The following is an 18,156-nucleotide window of genomic DNA, read 5'->3' on the forward strand; positions in this document are numbered from 1 at the left end:
CCTGGTCTCCAAAGTAAACATTTCGGCGAGCGGTGCGAAGTGTACAGGATCTTGAGCCACCTCGCACAGCAGCCTCTGTCTGCATTCTTCTTCTTCTACTTTAAGTGAAGAAAAATAATAGTCGAGTTTTGATAATTTCCTTTGCACTTCTTCCCTTGTGAGGCCGGCGTCTTTCTCCGTCGGTTTGTTCAACTGGAGCTCGAAAGTCTTCAACGGGATAAAATTTTCAGCCGATATGGGGGACCGGAAATTTGAGAAAATTTGTAAAGATGGACTAGCGGGATGATCTTTTTGTTGATAATCCGAAGGGCCTGGAAAATTAAATCATGTTTAGTTTTTATGCAAATTCACATCAATTCGAATAGAAAATGATTGGCATGAGGTTCAATGTATTTTTTATACAAATCAAACTGGTAAGCTTACGAGTGTTAACGGCATTTTGCTCAGCCACCCTTATATTATCTATTGAAACACAAAATTTTTGCTTCTAAAATTAATATTCTTGGAGTGATGCAGGGAAATGCGCTACTTTCACTTCTTTATCCACATATTATAACATAAAATTTTTATGTCACTCTCCGGGATCAAAAGTATTAAGTTAAATATTATACGTGAACTATTGACTACAGCAACCTAAGGACAGTACAGAGAACATTTTAAAGTTAAACGCAGCAGTAACCGTTAATGCAAGTCATTTTGCGGTCACTAGCAACGTACGTACAGTATATCCTTTTTGGGAAGTAAACAAATGACAATATTGCTCCCATTTTTCATCTTCGACTGATCATGGACGGAAGCAATGGTGAGCTATTTATTTATGCACGCTGTTCTTATGCATAAAAGTCATATGTTTGATATAATGAGTTAGTTGTATACGGTTTGTTCAACGTCAGTGCGAGGAACGACCAGGCGCTCCGCTGAACCTATTTTCGGTCACTTAGAGTGAACAACCTTCAAGAGATTTATCGTATGACATTTATGAGAAACAATATGATATATACCTGCATTTTCGGAAAAATTATCATTTTTAAATGATAACGTGCATACAATTTCGATTATTATTCCACGAAATACGTCTATGGGTCGTATAGAGAAGATACATAATTGGTATATATACCTAGAAAATCCATTCAAATTTGCACGCTCTATATTCCAAGATATTTGCAACCATGTTCATTCTAATTAAACGAACGGAAGCTTTCAAAATTAACTTAATATTAACTTAAACGGGTAATCCAAAATAAGGAAAACACCTTAAATTTTGATATCATAATTTTTAACATGTTATAAGCAATACAACATTGAAATATTTTAATGTTTTATTATTTATTAAGGCTGTTATTTGATATTTTGTATTTTTTCAGATATTTTTAGTATTTTGTGTGGCTGCAAACTTTCAAAAATGTCCTCTCAAAATCACACCTCTCTGATTCTGGAATAGGCCAAATTGTTGGTGCCCGTATAGCAGGTGCTAGTGTGATTGAAAATTCCCGAATGCTTGAAGTTACAAGAGGCATTCCTACTATTAATGACTGCCTTTGAAAAAAAGGAAAAACGTCCGCAACAAAGCACCGGTCTGGTCGAAAATGAAAGAGGCTATCGGCCTCTAAATCAAATTGTTATGGAAAATCGAAAGACCACGGTACTAAAAATTACCGCAAACCTCAACAGACACCTACAAAACTCAGTTTTTACAAAAATTGTTCGTCGGAAGCATCAAAAATCTGGTATCTATAGAAGAGCTGCCGCTGTATATCCATTCGTCTCAAAAATAAATGCTTTAATTCGTTTTGATTGGTGTAATAGCCCATAGAATCGGTCCCTTAAGTGTGCATAAATGTGATTTTCAGTGAAGAATAATCGTTTACTTTATTTCCGTCCCCTGACCAAGGGTACGTTTGGAGAGGGTTAAAAAGGCAAAAAGAGGGAATAATTGGGGTTTATCTGAATTGAGTTGAAGAAGGTTCAACTGAAGAATGAATGAAGCAATACCTCGCTGAATTGAGGCTGTAATGGCCGTGTAAGGTGGACCTACACCAAACTAAAATATATTTTGTGGATTTATAAGGCGATTCACTTATTTTAGCCAAACCCTAAAAAAGGCAGCAAACTTTCAAGCCATTGAATCTTGGTACTTGGTTCTTGGTATTTCGAATTACGGGTGGTAGAAAGCTGCATGTAATTTTGTTTGTACGAAACATTTCCGATAAGACTACAAATCAGTTTTAGAATAGATCTATAAGTACTATTTAACAAAATAAAATAATAATTTCTCGCCTTCAATGTCGTCAGGGATTTGCTTGATAAATCCCAGGATTTTTTTGGGCGTTGGTCGTTTTGGAGCTGAAGTCTTGCTTGAAAACAACGGTGCCACGAGACGATTCTTATGCTTTAGTCTGGGGTTTTTAACATAACTGTACTTGAACTTTTTGTATGGTTCTTCACGGCTTTCAGCATCGTCTGAAATTTTGTCAGTTTCAGTGGAACGCTTCCGTCTGGGTAAAATGTTGCCTCCGGAAAACATCCCCGGACGAAAGGGCTGTAGAACCGAGAAAAAATACTGAGGAAGTTGCTTGCTAAACCAACTTCCTAAGTCTTGGGTCTTTTCTGCTTTATTTGATACATGCGGTTGCGGTTCTACTTTTCCCGTCCCGTTGTCGGCACTTCTACTACCATTTGTATAGGTCTCTTTTATTTTTTGGTCATCTTTAGAATCTTGATTTGTTTCTACTGTTTTCTCAAAAATTTTTATGATGTCAGGTAAAGCCAGGTCAATTTCTTGTTCTTTTCTTATTTGAAAAGCAGGCGAAGAGTCATAACGATCAATTTCTTTTGGATCCATCTCGGAATTAGTGACAGTTTTATTGACTAAGATTGACTCAAGAGCTAATAAATCGTCTTCAGTGAGATCCATTTCTTCCTCATTAGACGACCTCCGAAGTCTCTCGTCATGGCCGTTGACATTCAGCATGTCTCCTTCAATTCGTTTCGCCTGTCTCATTTTCTTCAATCTATTGTTACTTGACCTAACTTTTTCTAGGAGCCTTAGAGGGTACTTGTTCTGGAATCGGAAGGGACGTTCAAAAGACTGCGGCTCATCTACGGCTTCTCTATTCTCTGGGTTATCCCTGCGCTCTTTGAGATCTTCGTAATGATAAAATTCGGCCCTCGGTCCTTCTTCTTTGGTCACCGAACTGAGATGCAGGTTAGAGCTTCGGTTTGTGAAATATTTTATGAATAAATTTGACACCTTATCACTTTTAGACTTCTTGCGAAGCTTTTTGACGTATTTCAAATCTATTTCTTCCAGCACAAAATCGTTCACTGAGGCCGGTATGTTCAAATTCATAGTGACGTTCTTCTCGTTCTTGTGCGGGCTGCTGCTGTTAGTTTTAACCTGAAATTGAATTAAGATGACATTAAAAAACAAGGCACACGACTCCTTAGGGAATCAGTCTTTACCCGCTGAGAAAAACAATACCAATTGAAATATATTAAACTGGCGATTCCGCCCAATATGGTCATGTAAAAATAGAATTCGTGCAAACGAGAAAACCTGGCTCAAGCACGCGGTCCTATAGTATCGTTATGGCTTGCACTCGTGCACTGCACGCATTGTTCATGAAAGCGTGAGTTTCAACAGGTAATGTTCCGAAGCTACACCTCTACTGATCGTATGGTGTCGTGGTATCTCCTCTTATGATTACCTACTGCTGAAGTGGGTGTGTATTCATGACTATACAGCTCTCCTGCTTTGAAAGTTGGTGTGGCTGCAAATATCAGACAACAGGTTCCTTCTTGTAAAAGTTGGTGTGGCTGCGTATACCAGACTACAGATTGCTTCCTATAAAAGTTGGTGTGGCTGCGTATATCAGACTACAGATTCCTTCCCATAAAAGTTGGTGTGGCTGCGTATATCAGACTAAAGATTCCTATCCATAAAAGTTTGTGTGGATGCGTAAATACCAGACTATATAGCTCCATTCTCCTAAAATTTTATGTGGCTGCGTATACCAGATTACATATTCCTTCCCATAAAAGTTGTGGTGGGTGCGTGTATATCATATTACTACTACTTCTTTCCCATAAAAGTTGATGTGGATGCGTAAATACCAAACTACAGCTTCAGTCCCTTTAAAGTCGATGTGGCTAATTATGCTACCATTTTCTCGACATAAATTTTCATGCAAATATATTTTCAACAAAAATAAATGCAGTAAGACGTGCATAATTGAAAGATGTGCGTAGCTAAAGAGTTTTCAGGTTTCTCATTTTTTGGGTTGAAGGTAGACTCTTCATTATACTCACTATTTATTTTTATTGTGTTTTCTATTATTTTGCTTAGGGAAAAGGAATCTTGCACAGTAACTGAATTTTTGCGTCGTGTTTCAAAGCTTATGGTTATCTATATAGGCATATTTGGAAACAAAATTAAAAATGTTAGAGAGCAAAATTCACCTTCAAGTTGTTGACAGAATCCGGCAGCCGGAAGCTCGATCCACTAGCAGAGGATGTGTTCCATGTTTCAAGCAATCTCCTGTCAAGTAGAAAAGATAAATTGGTTGAATTATTCGATTGGATGATGAAAATGTTCAAGTTAATTGGTAAATTAAATTAATTAATATCCCTTAAGAGAAAGGGAAACTCGTGCCTAAATTAATATAGAAATTTCTATTATGAATAATAAAACATTTATTGCAGTATTACGCTTCACTTTTAGTTATAATTTCAAGCAATTATGTAGTTGAATACTGTGGGTGCATTAATGTGAACAAAATTGAATACTCGCAAATTTCTTCAAAAAGAATACCGCTCTTTGTTTTTTACCGAAATTTGAAATTCCAATTTCCGACTCATTCATGATTGCGTGTTTCTGTGTTGCACAAAAGTTATTCAATATTATTATCTCCTTAAAAGTACATAAGAACTGAATAAAGCTGAGGTAGATGCGAGTGTCTAAAAATTGAAAAAAATGAAAAAAATTTAATTGACTGAAGATCCCTGCATAATTTAGTGAAAAATGTAAAATCCCTGTATAAATAAGCAAAAAAATTTATATATATACCGCCAAAAGTTCGTTAGAGTCAACAAATTCGATACTTACCTATATCCTGATAAACTTTCTAGGATGATCTTAGGATTTTTTTAGACACTAGCCCAAATACGCGTGACTTGGCGACCGATATTTTAGACGATCATGGCGAATATTTTTATAGGTTCTGCGTGTCATGCGCCGTTACATGGGCGGCATGCTAGGCTAATAACGTTTTAACAACCTAGTCACGATTATAACGGCCCTAATCGCTAATCGTTCACAAGACATCGTTAAATCTGCGCCACCGCCTACGATGATTGCGTCGCCAGACCGCAACATTCTGACGCCAACAGATCTATTAGACCGTGCTTAGGGTAGGAAGGAAAACTCGTCTCCTGATAATATCTTATCATATTTGAGCAAATTTTACTTTTAAATACGATCATTGAGAATTGGGAGTTAAAACTTCAACAGATCTTCAGTGCGAAACCTGCCAAATGCATAAGCTTCAAGCTATCAAATTTAGATCAGAATTATCGTGAGGCGACTTGGGCATAAATATAGTGAGCTTTCAACTTAAATCAATTCAATATAAATCTCGGGAGAATTAACACAAAATCGTATTAATGTGATGTTTCTTAGTACTCATAAAAGGCCATAGCCTTTTTAATTGAATCTTGAGCAATTTATCGTTTTTATTTGTATTTAGTAATTTGCCTCGTCGGCAAATGACTGTCAGCGGTTTCGACAGCTTAATTGTAAGGTGCTAAATGGATGTCAAAAGCAGTAGCAAATAAAAAACAAATGACCTGAATATGTAGCAAACAGTTCAAGCGTTGGCCGTAATAAAACCCGGATGACAAACAAGCATAAAAAAAATTAGTTGCAATCGGACAGCTCAAGATTGATAAGCCAAACCTGGTTGCAAATTTAATCATGCGGACGAGTGACGTCTCGGTATGAAATGAGTACGCAAATTCTAGATTGTTTAGTTTATGACAGGCTGAGTAATGTGTCACAAGTGTAGTTTAAACAACGCGAAAATTTGCGAACATAGTTAATTGTCATTCCTGCGAAACATGACTATAGGTCTTTATTTTTTGCTATGATTGCGGCAAATACTTTGCTTATGTTTTGTTCACAAATTAGAAATAATTCGTAACGAATTATTGTTAATGTGATATTTTTTTAAAGCTGGGAGCTTTCATTGGATTACGAGTTCGATTGTCGCAGGCTCATCTATTTCACACCTACATACCTTTATAACACAGACACCACATATATTATCTTAATATTTAAAACAGAAAACTTATTGCAGAATTGCATGTACATCCATCCCTGTTATTGCATCTAACTACCACTTGAAACTGATTTTAAAACTAATATTTCTACTTAAACTTACTTATTCAATGTTAAAATTGGCACCAAAGACTATCGCGGAAGAGCAGCGGTCGTTTATTTAAGAAAATTATTGTAATTGCGTTACAGTTTCAATGACATAAAAATCTTCTTCTAAGTAATTCAGTACTTAGAGTAATTCAACGTATTACAAGGAAAAAAACGGGATCTTGCGCTAAACCGCGAACAAATCCAGCGAAGCGTTGACTCTACTGTATAATATACGAATGTCTCCACATGATGTTCGTGACGAGCCGTTGAGTTCTGTTATTTATTATAGACCAATTTAAACCATTCATGTGAATCCGCAGACCTCAACTTACTTGCATATAACGGGATTTAAACTTATTATCAGAGACCAACATTCTGCAGTAGACGATTGTTCAATGTTATTTATTATAGACCAATTTAAATCATTCATGTGAATCCGCAGACCTCAACTTACTTGCATATAACGGGATTTAAATTTATCATCAGAGACCAACATTCTTTAGCAGACGATTGTTGAATTAGATTAACGTACGCCTGAAAACGTTTTAAATAATTCAACAAATTCACAGGGCATATGATGTACGGCAAGATATTGAATGATACTTCAAAGAGGCTTGAATTATTTTAAAAGAATCACAATGTTTTTCTAGCCTGTCTCGAAGAAAGTTTCCTGTCCAAAGTTTTCCAACAAATTTAAATCGGAATCAATTGTTTCAGTACAATTTCAAAAACTCCATCACAATTTAATCGCCTGTTTTTCTATAATACGAAAATGTTCCACTCGCATTGCCTTCATTTGAGCGTCGTTATTTTAATGATGTGCTTGCCTGCAAATTTTCTAGACACTCTACTCATCTGATAATTTTGAACTAAAAATTCATTATTGTTTCAAATCGCGTTGTCAAGCAAATTTCTGATGTTCTGAAATGTTTAATATGAATTTACTTGGATTTCAAATTCTATATCCGGATCAAACGCAGCGATTTGTCAAATTCAAAACAAATGTTTACAAAGATTTTTGGAGGCAAAACGCCCGGTTCTCTTCCACGGCGGCGTAGGGGGCCACACACATTATGTAGAGCCCGTGGCCCCACGAAGCAGGGCCCGTGACCAACACTATATAGGGGCTGTCTCTTATACACATCTAGATGTGTATAAGAGACAGCTCCTAGGCAGGCGCACTCATATGAGAGCACATCTCCTAGGCAGGCGCACTCATATGAGAGCCCATCTCCTAGGCAGGCGCACTCATATGAGAGCACATCTCCTAGGCAGGCGCACTCATATGAGCACATCTCCTAGGCAGGCGCACTCATATGAGCACATCTCGTGGGTATGAGCACTCATATGAGCACATCTCGTGGGTATGAGCACTCATATGAGCACATCTCCTAGGCAGGCGCACTCATATGAGCACATCTCGTGGGTATGAGCACTCATATGAGCACATCTCCTAGGCAGGCGCACTCATATGAGCACATCTCCTAGGCAGGCGCACTCATACCGCTAAACCGCATTGAGGTTCTTCGATCTGCTTTCATTAATGACTTTAATAAAATTGCTCATGTAAAATAAAATTGTATATGTAAAATAAATGGAATTATACCAAGAAACAAAAAACGGCGATGCAGCCGTAATTACAAAGATGCCACAACCTCACGAAACGAACTCCGTAAGATGAGCGGAAACCGAGAGATCGAGCGGGAGAGATTGCATGCCCTGGAAATTGTGCTGCAGATCACTTGCATTGATCTATAGATGATGCCTGCGATCCGGCGCTCTCGCTGCCCAATTATTTCTGCGAACATTTTCCGGTTTCCGACCTGAGCCGTAAAATGCCGAGCATTAAATTCGCGCGCCGCGTTCGGAGCAACACATCCGGCATCAGAACTGAAGGAGGGACTGGGGCAAGGGCGGTAGGTGAGAAGGGGTATGGTGAAGTGTATAGGAAGGGAGAGTAGGTACGAGGCAGACTTCCTGTAGCAGGGAACGCAGAGATTGTAAACATATATGTTTTTTTCTACGTGGGTTTTGAATGTTATTGTGAAGTAGAAGAGTATTGTTTTATTTGCAAATTCGTATTATTCGCGTTCAAAATCTAGCGTTAGTCATAAAACGTAGTATGAATCTAATTTAATGTGAATCTACTTATTTCATATCTAGTAAAATCTTCATTGGAAACAAGCCAAACATAGGAGCGGAAATTAAAATGCAACATGCCAATCTCTCTAGGACCGGTAAACATTTTTAACTGCCATCAAAATGTCGAGCAAAAGACGCACGTTTCCTGCGATGTGGAGTATGGTTTTCTCCAAGAACTTCCTTGCATTGTTGCACTGTCGTCTGTTGCTATGCCCGCTGCCTTCAGTCCTGTACAAATAAATATCCCTCTTCACTTTCTCTGAGCGCCCCCTACAGCGTCACAGCTCTCACATCAAGAGAAAAGTAGAATACTTTCTTGTGCATAAAAAGAGGTCTAGAAACATCTCCTGTGTTTTTATTATTTATCAACTATCAGAGAAAGCCACCATTGCAATTTGGAATTGCATCAAATTATTATTAGTTGAAAATAGGCTGCTCATGATGGTTCATCATCGTCATAAATCATCACTGCTGTTGTGGTTAACTTTTTGGCTATTCACTGTCTTGAAAATCAATCAATAATTATTCGATAGGTTATCGATGCATATTTTTTTAATCTCGCACGGTATCTAGGAAACTGCCATGTAGAGTTCAATTAGATCCTCAAAAAATAGAAGTCATTGTAATTATTTCTATTAAAATTGTATCTGTGCCTACATGCTTCAGAAATGGGACATAACCCATTTTGAAACTCGCGTCCGATGAACGCCTGATTACCCTGGCATACGTAAAAAAAATTACCCTAACCCCAACCTCGCCTTTAGGGTTACCTCGTCAAATTCGGTTACCTGCCGCGCACAATTTCCCAACTATTTGGGGTTACCTCGTCACACTGGTTTACCTCTACACATAATTTCCCGACAACACAGGGTTACCAACACACTTAGGGTTACTCAGGCACATCGGGTTACCTGCCACGCTAAATTACCCTACTATACATGTAGTTACCGCGTCCTAACCAGCGGCTGTGGTCAATACAGGACATGTGAGATGTGGATTGCAATGATTGCAGGCTTGCTAGTGGGAGTAACAGCGGCCTGGATTGATAATAAAAATAATGCAAAACAATCATTTGCGTGTGAAAGCTGAAAGAAATACAGAAGGCAATGGAAATATCCTTGATGTGTCGAGAATAGAAAGTGAAATGAAATTAACCGACCCAAATATATATTCTTGTTTTCCTGTTTCAATATAACTCATTTGCATTTTTTATTTTGAAAATCACCGGTAACTCTGCTATGTCTGTTACGTTGCTACGCCGGTAACGCTGCTACGTCGATAACGCTGCTACGTCGGTAACGCTGCTACGTCGATAACGCTGCTACGTCGGTAACGCTGCTACGCCGGTAACGCTGCTACGCCGGTAACGCTGCTACGTCGGACTTCACTTGTAATCGCTAACATGACAAAGATAACCGTTTAAGGGTCGATTCATGTCTTTAATTTTCATAAGCACAAATAATTACAATTTTCTCTGAAATTATCTCATTTTTTCCTCGGGTGGCTTCAAAAATTCCAGGAGTCAATGGTCCAAACTTGCCCCGATGCGTACACTCACAATAAAACCGGTAATTTAGGTATTAGTAAAGAACCATTATCCTATTCGATGGTCGTTATCAAGCCATCATCCATCAAATTGAGGACCATGATAAGTTCCGCCAGTACGCAGCTGTGGCATAAATCTATGAGGGTGAGGATTGGCTAATTGGACACATGTTTCAATTAGCAGGAGGCAGCCACGGGAGCAGGGGAGTGGGGGCAGCTGCAAGCCAAACGACTTCCTTGAGATCTTTGTTCACCCGCGAGCTGCCTTCAGCGGGTGGGAGATGAGTGATGGATTGTCTTCACCGGGTGGGAGATGAGTGATGGATTGTCTTCACCGGGTGGGGGATTAGTGAGGGATTGTGAAGTCGCCCACCCTCTACTCACTCCCGAACAGAAGTCGCCCACCCTCTACTCACTCCCGAACAGAAGTCGCCCACCCTCTACTCACTCCCCTTGACTTCAGCAGGTGGGAGATGAGTGAGGATTAGAGGACAGTCTACATTAGTCCTCTAATCCTCATGTACCTTGACGGTAATATTCAGTAGTGGGCCTCTAGACAGAAATAACATAAGAAACTTAAACGTATGCACGTAAGTGGTTAAACGTTCATGCAAGTTGTGTTGGACGTTTCCGCCGCTTAAAGTACAGCAGTCATCGGCGTATAGTTTGTAGCAGCACGCGTCCCGGTCGTCAGATCAGCCTGCAGAGGGCGTGAGTTGCGTAGTTCGCAAGAGAAAGCGTAACAAAAGCGCAGAGAGAAGCGGATCATAGCGTTGAACGTCGTCACAAGTGCACTGCTGGCAAATGAACGAACCTTTTGATCACGTGCAGCTCCTGCGCTCTCGTATGAAGATCACTGCTTTGTTAGGGATCACAAATCGGGCGTTAATCCGGCACCGGTGAGAGTAGCATGCACTTGTTGTAGAATATGCACGATATTAATTCATTCTGAGAAAAACATTAAAGTAAATCAAGTTAATGATCAAAATTGTCTGAGATGCAAGTTAAAAAACCATTAGCATCAGTAATACTTCGCAGGCATTTATTCTGAATTTACATCAGTGTGATGCCATAGAGGAAATTGTGTCAACAAGGCATACGAAAAATTGATCACTTGCAATAATGCCTCGCAAGGAACTGGTTCACGACACGCATGACAGAGCCTTGGGTCCACATGCCTCGAGGCAGAACTTTTCGCTCCTGCCATCCATAGATTTTTATCTCACTCCTTTGTTTGAATCGTAGACTCCATAATTATAACCTAAATAACATGCAGTGAGTGACGTGTGGTCAATTATGACCCTTTTTACTGGATCTGATGATGGCTTGATTGGTCCAACCAGAAACCAATTTCTCCTCGAGTTCTTTCATGCAACTGAATGCATGCATGAGTTCACATGATATTAGTGATGACGTCCAAGCCTTCATTAATAACTAATAGATATACTGCCCCAAATCAAGCATGATTTTTAATACAAAAAAATATACAGGATTTTTTATTAAAATTATAATTTAAGTGAGGCCTGTACTGCATTTAATGAGATAAGTGAAACAATGATTAGGCAATACTTTTTTTATTGTCTGAAAGCGCCACATGTTTTTTACATGTCATTTAAACATCATCTACACAAATTATCTTTTCAACATTATCTAAACAACAACGCATACAAGATATACAAATGATTATTAGTTTTAACGTTCAAAGTATAACGGAACGAGTAACGTTGATCTCTCCATGCACGACTTCCTCTACCTGTGCTGCAACGCCAAATAGCGTACTTTGGACTCTAGAAAATACGAGTACTTTTAAAATTGGAATGCACAAGTGGTTAATTCATTTGCCTACGTGTAATAGACGTACTTCTCTTCTGATTTTGTACTTATTACTTTCAGAAAACTCAGTCTACGTTAAAATGGTATCTATTCAGAATGCGGTTTTATAGAAATGCCATCCTGTTATGGTTTTGTCCGACAATTTAATAAGAAATCTTCTTAGGAAAAACTCTCAAATCTTCTCAGACGATCGCTTTGAATGGGCTTCAGGAACCCAGGTTTGATTGTGTCGGCACATCATTTCTCTCACAGTCGGAAACTCGGTCATCGTCTCTCAATGAAACGATGCTGCTGAGTGACTTTTTCGTCAAGAGAGCGCATTTCTTGGCTCAGTTTTGTATATTAATGCGGATTGCGCAATGTGTGTAATTACATTTTCATACAGTGACATAGAACCATGCATCTGCGTTACTTATTGTTTACCCGTTTGACGTAATCTATATACTTATACGTAGTGCGTCGTAGAAGGAACAATTCTATAAAATTAATTAACGGAATAATTATCTAAAGTTACTCCATCTAATATACTTATTGTTTACCCGGCCGTTCGATGTAAGCCAGATTGCGTTTGTCGTAGTCTCAGAGTCCGCCTCAGTCATGTTTACTATATACTGTAGCTGCAAACTTCTCTACTTTTAATTTCAAATTTATGGAATGAAGAAAATGAGCTCGAAAAGTTTTCCCTGTGTATCATTCAGCATTGTTTACAACGGCATTTTGTTTGCAATGAAAGCCCATTATTTGGTTATATTTCTCAACTGAAATTAATAAAATGTTACGGTTGAATATATTTCCTCACGTAAGCATTTTTTTTAATTACTATTGTGAACCGCGTTATTCTGAAAGGGCAAATACCAAACTAATTTAATTGTACTGTTTCTTTTTGATAATTTTGTCGAATAATTCACTTCGATGAACTCCGGTTGTGGTTGCATTTGAAACAGCATAAAATTCGTCCCGATTTACTTTTCTTCATTGAGGCCGCTTTCCTCTTTTTGATTCTTTTTTTTATTTTTTTTTAGACTTGAACGTGAAATGTTTTGGTAGCACCGAATAGCGAGATCGTGGGAGACGGGCTTATGTGTGAAGTTTCTTGCTTGCTATGCTTCCTAGCGATGGAGCCCCCACTGCCAACACATTACCTGTGGCTTGTCAACAGTGGCTCATTTGTTTATTAGGACAATTGAACTTAAGAAAAATAATAAAATTTCAAATTCAAGTTAGTTAGCGATATAAATTTTTCCTGATTTCAGCATCGCAAACTATTATATGAGATCAGAGATAGAAGGTTATTGGCTCATTGTTTCTAATCTTTAGAATGCAAATTAGAATATGGTACCCGAGCCTTTCCTACAAGAGATTCAAAATTATTCATCCTCTCACCTGAACTCCACATTAACATAACTGGATTTTGAAAATGATCTAATTATTTTGATTTGTAACCGAAGGGTATTGATTGAATTATTGATATTCGTGCGTGATTTAATAGAGTAGACAGTTTGGTTACGCTGAATTGATCCACAAATGACTCTGATGGAGTCTAATATATTATATTGAAAATATAAGAAGCTCTAAAACATTCAATGCCTTACTCCATGCTTCAATTTTCAAATAAATTATTATCGAGAACTTAAAATCATATATATTGCAATGCATCCATAGCACCTTTAATTAATTTAAACAAATATTAATTATACCAATAAAAGTAAGTAGCACATTTAACCTAGCAAAAAATTATCGTAAAGTACCAACCTGTCGGTAAACTGCGTGTACTCCTTAGCGACTTTATCGTCACTCAAGTTTGGCATCTTGGCAGTCCGGGCGGCGTCCGAGAACACGACACTGAGCAACAACAGCAACACTGAACACCTTGTCCCACGCATCATATCCTCGCTATCGTAATGATTGATTTCAGGAGCAAAAATAGTTCTCGTCGTAGGCTTGGATATGTTAGTTGTCCCTGTCACTAAAAATAAGTTATGAAGCAAAAATAGTTCTTGTCGTAGGCTTGGATATGTTAGTTGTCCCTGTCACTAAAAATAAGTTATGAAGCAAAAATAGTTCTCGTCGTAGGCTTGGATATGTTAGTTGTCCCTGTCACTAAAAATAAGTTATGAAGCAAAAATAGTTCTTGTCGTAGGCTTGGAGATGTTAGTTGTCCCTGTCACTAAAAATAAGTTATGAAGCAAAAATAGTTCTTGTCGTAGGCTTGGAGATGTTTGTTGTCCCTGTCACTAAAAATAAGTTATGAAGCTGAGCCCTGTGCAGATACAGGCAGTGGTTTTATCCATAATACTTCCAAGTTTAATGCGTAAAGAGTTTTGTACTTTGCGTAGACAATTTTATGGGTTGTTGTTTTCCGACGAGTTTGTTAAGTATAAAGTTCACCTCTGATGCACGATTATATTACATATAATTATTATTAGCATTGCACTCATAGTTTGCGATTGGTGAAGATTTTTTAGGATTTCAAACGTATATTTCTGGACTAGTGATTCATTTTGAGGCCTCGAGGCAAGAAGCAAAATTTGAGTTACATTTTAGGTAGAAAGCAGCGACAAGCTTATCAAAGTGCAGCAAGGTTAAACTTTCTACCATCATTAAGGAACAGTAAAGGTTGTCTTTCAATCCCTGCATAAACAGCAGGTCTTTTTGTCAACGTATTAGACTGTTTAGTTAACTGTACAGCAAATAACACTGCACTACAAACATTAAGCAGAGGAAAACATTTGCGTTAATTTTTATTAATATTCATAGATGTTAACGCTAGTGATGTTAATTGTCTATTTATTTTAATTTTTTATCTCTAGTCTTTTAGATTCAGGAGTAATCAAATCATTGTTTTATCCTTTTTGGATCAAACTGTATTTATCGTTGACGAGACCAATAGGCTTTATATCGGAGGTGAAAGGAAAAGGTTGAGTAGAAGTATAACAATATAATAGCCTCGTGCATAGTCTCGACGCGCTGGAGAAATGCAGAAATGCGCGCTGAAATTTTTTAAGAATGCAATGTATTTCAAACAAAGTTTGACGCGTAACTCATTATGAAAGAGAATTCATCGTAACTCATTAAGAATTCATCGTAAATCATCATGCATCGTAACTCATCACCTACAAAAAATCTTTAGCACACTGTGCAGTGAGCGCATACTTCTAAGCGTTATCATTAGAGGAGGGGTTGAGTACGGTTAGTAACTGTGATAGTCCTGTTATAGCACCTCAGCGCCGGTTGTTTAAATGCTATCTCTACAATAGCGATGTAACAGTCGTCATGTTCGTGAAGATACGTGGTAACACGGCGTCATAAAGCCAGAGGTGACCTGTAGCTCACACAGGTGCTGTAATGAGTCCATTGTTTCACTCGCCTGCGGCTATGGCAGGAGTGCCCTTATAGGCGCTAGAATTTGCATAGCAAATTTTGCGGCGTCCATGCGAAAATTTAACGACGAGTGTTGAATTAAATTGAATTATGTGTCTATTTTAGTCAAAAGGTGAAATAGCAAAAATTTGAACATAATCGCACGCTCTTTAGCGCATTTTCTCATTTATTAAAAAAATGCACTATTGTGCTCGCCATGTCCGTCTGTCCGTTCGTCTGTCCGTCTGTCAGTCCGTCTGTCTGTCCATCTGTCTGTCCGTCCGTGACTTCATGTTTTCGTCGACGAGAAAATGCGCTTTCTGTCACATACTGCAGCAGTGAGTAATGAGTTATATTTTTTACTGATTTGGTTGATAAACTTGATTTAACTTTGCTGTCCGGAAGTGGATTGGCAGTATTTTACACAGCTTTCTGCAAGCCCCTAATCTTGTTCATCATTTGCAATTCTCTAATTTGTTCGTTGAATTAGAAGTACTGCTGCATAGAAAGAAAAAGAAAGTCCCCGTGCACCAATTGAAGAAATTGAATCGCACTGAAGTAATTACGGTCTCAGTTAATTAAGTGCGTGGTGGCCAATTGGGATCATCAAGGCAGGCAAACTTCTACTCAGTAAAATGAGCGAGGCTTGGTCCGAATATAGATGAACTTTCTGTCTTGTGTGGGTCACCATGACCTAGTTTTCCATTGGTAAAAAGGTGTATCAGTGCTACGTGCAGAATACGTGTCACTATTTGGACAACGTGACCCATTTATTTTCTGAGTATGCCGAGATAATGGCGTGAAGTTTGGCTGCTGTTTACTGGTGCGCAGTCAAGTAAGTGAAATAAAATGACGTTAATTGAACTTTTTCCGTAAAAATTGGTACATAATTGTACGCTTTGATGCCTGTTGATCGGAATTAGTTTGCACTGACACGGGAACAATTAATGTGAAGCGTAACTCGAAACATAAAGTAGTAAATCTTATGTCTGAATGAGCGTTCAAATGAAACTACGAAAACCAAAGAAAGAAATTGAACACTGTTATAGCAAATCAACTATTTTCAATAGTACCCCAGTCGTTCTTATAATCACTATGTTATATAACGATCTATAGATCATAATAATTACTTCTCACATAATCGTTGTACTGTCGATTACATGCGTTATTTTCGAGCATTTGCACTAGAATTACCTTCTATTCTGATATCAAGTGAAAGGAGGAAGACATGAGCGTGAAATACAGGTTACAAAATCACACTATTATCTGCTTCATTATCGCATTGTTCGCTCGCACAAAACGCTTCATCATGCAAGCTCCAACAACCAATATCTGCTATTGCAACATCGTAATTTTGGCACGCTATACGTACACAGAGCGAAATTAGAAATTTATCAGCCAGTTCATTGAAAATATCTTATTTCCAATACATTTTTAATCAAATTTTATGTGACCGAAATACTTTTATTATGCAGAATATTTCTCGTAATTATCAGTCGGTTTATTAGGAATATGTTTTATGTGTCTGTGCCGTGGTATATTCCTACCTTTGGTACAAACAACGATCGCAATCTGACAACATCTTTCCTGGCACTAATAGTTGCCATTGCATACTTTTTTGTATTCACGAGCAATGATTGGTCATCTTTTTGATTTGGCAGTGATATTTCTTCGGAATAGTTCAAGTTAATAATATATATACAAAATATTTGTATTTTTATTTTATTCTTTTGTGAATTTTTTATTTACTTCTTTTTAGCGTATTTTCTCATTTATGCAAAAAGGCTCTATTGTGCTCTTCATGTCCGTCCGTCCGTCTGTCGGTCCGTCTGTCTGTCCGTGACTTCACGGACGGACGGACAAGAAAATGCGCTCTCTGTCACTCACTGCAGTGAGTACTGAGTTATATTTTTTGTGATTATTGTAGGTTTATGTGTAATATAAGGGATGTTTAATTGGGCGCGTATCCCAGATATTGTGTCGGGATATTACCTGCTCCTGAAATTCTATTCTTAGTGGATTTAATGAGGATTTATTAAAGGATTGAAATTAAAGGATTGAAGGATGAGGAAGGAAGGATTAGGAGAGAGTGAGGACAGGATTGGACAAAAGATTAAAATTCAATTTTGCAATCGGGTAATATAATAAGATTGAGAGTCCTATCTTCTCTGTAAAATACGAACCAACCTGCTAGTTATAAATGAAATTCTATCATTGCCAGACACCTTTGAACTCATGGCATTTTTCGTTGTTCAGAAAAGTGAACTGATTCTCAAGTTGTAAGTGGACGGTTGCCTCAAGGTGCCAATTAATTGATTATTAAAATAGCCTCACGTATTGTCAAGACGCGCGCGGAAGGTCAAATTTGTAGTTTTCGATAGGGCATATTTGTTTAATTTATATCAGAGTTTAGAGCACTAAAATATTATATATTATTATATAGGCTGAATTTGCTAACCATCACATGAAAACGAGTTCAAATTTGGGGTTTATACGCTTCTACTCTAGCAGGATGATGGGCAATGATGATGCAATTGAAGACGTTCATTTGACAGAAAAAGATTCACATATAGCATCCTCCAATTTACATGATATCAAATTATTCCATGGAACCTATTTGATTTGTGTGCAATTATTAATCATTTTCATAAAACCAAACGCATTTTGATAAGCTGGGGATTGCTTTCTATTGGTCGTTGAGCTCACCATAAACTTTTTTTTAATATGCTTTTCAACATTTTATAATGATATTTATGATAATGTGTGGGTGTTCAACCAATTGCTTTGCTTCGGTGTCTATCAATAAAACTTTTCAATCTTATTAGAACCCACATCACAAGCTTGGCTTCTTA

At 37.9% G+C, this 18,156-nt stretch overlaps 1 protein-coding gene across 1 annotated transcript; it reads right to left on the reverse strand.

The window, feature by feature from the left end:
- On the reverse strand, positions 1-14,145 carry LOC108678253 (the record flags this gene model as incomplete). The annotated part of the gene is given in 4 exon segments (XM_018166621.2): positions 1-311; positions 2,278-3,397; positions 4,459-4,537; positions 13,697-14,145. Coding segments are annotated over 4 exon segments (1,644 nt in total), but the record flags the coding sequence as incomplete, so codon positions are not given.
- Positions 14,146-18,156: the final 4,011 nt, after the last annotated feature.

The sequence above is a fragment of the Hyalella azteca genome, unplaced genomic scaffold, assembly GCF_000764305.2.
Source record: "Hyalella azteca isolate HAZT.00-mixed unplaced genomic scaffold, Hazt_2.0.2 contig1385, whole genome shotgun sequence".
Taxonomy (NCBI): Eukaryota; Metazoa; Arthropoda; class Malacostraca; order Amphipoda; family Hyalellidae; genus Hyalella; species Hyalella azteca.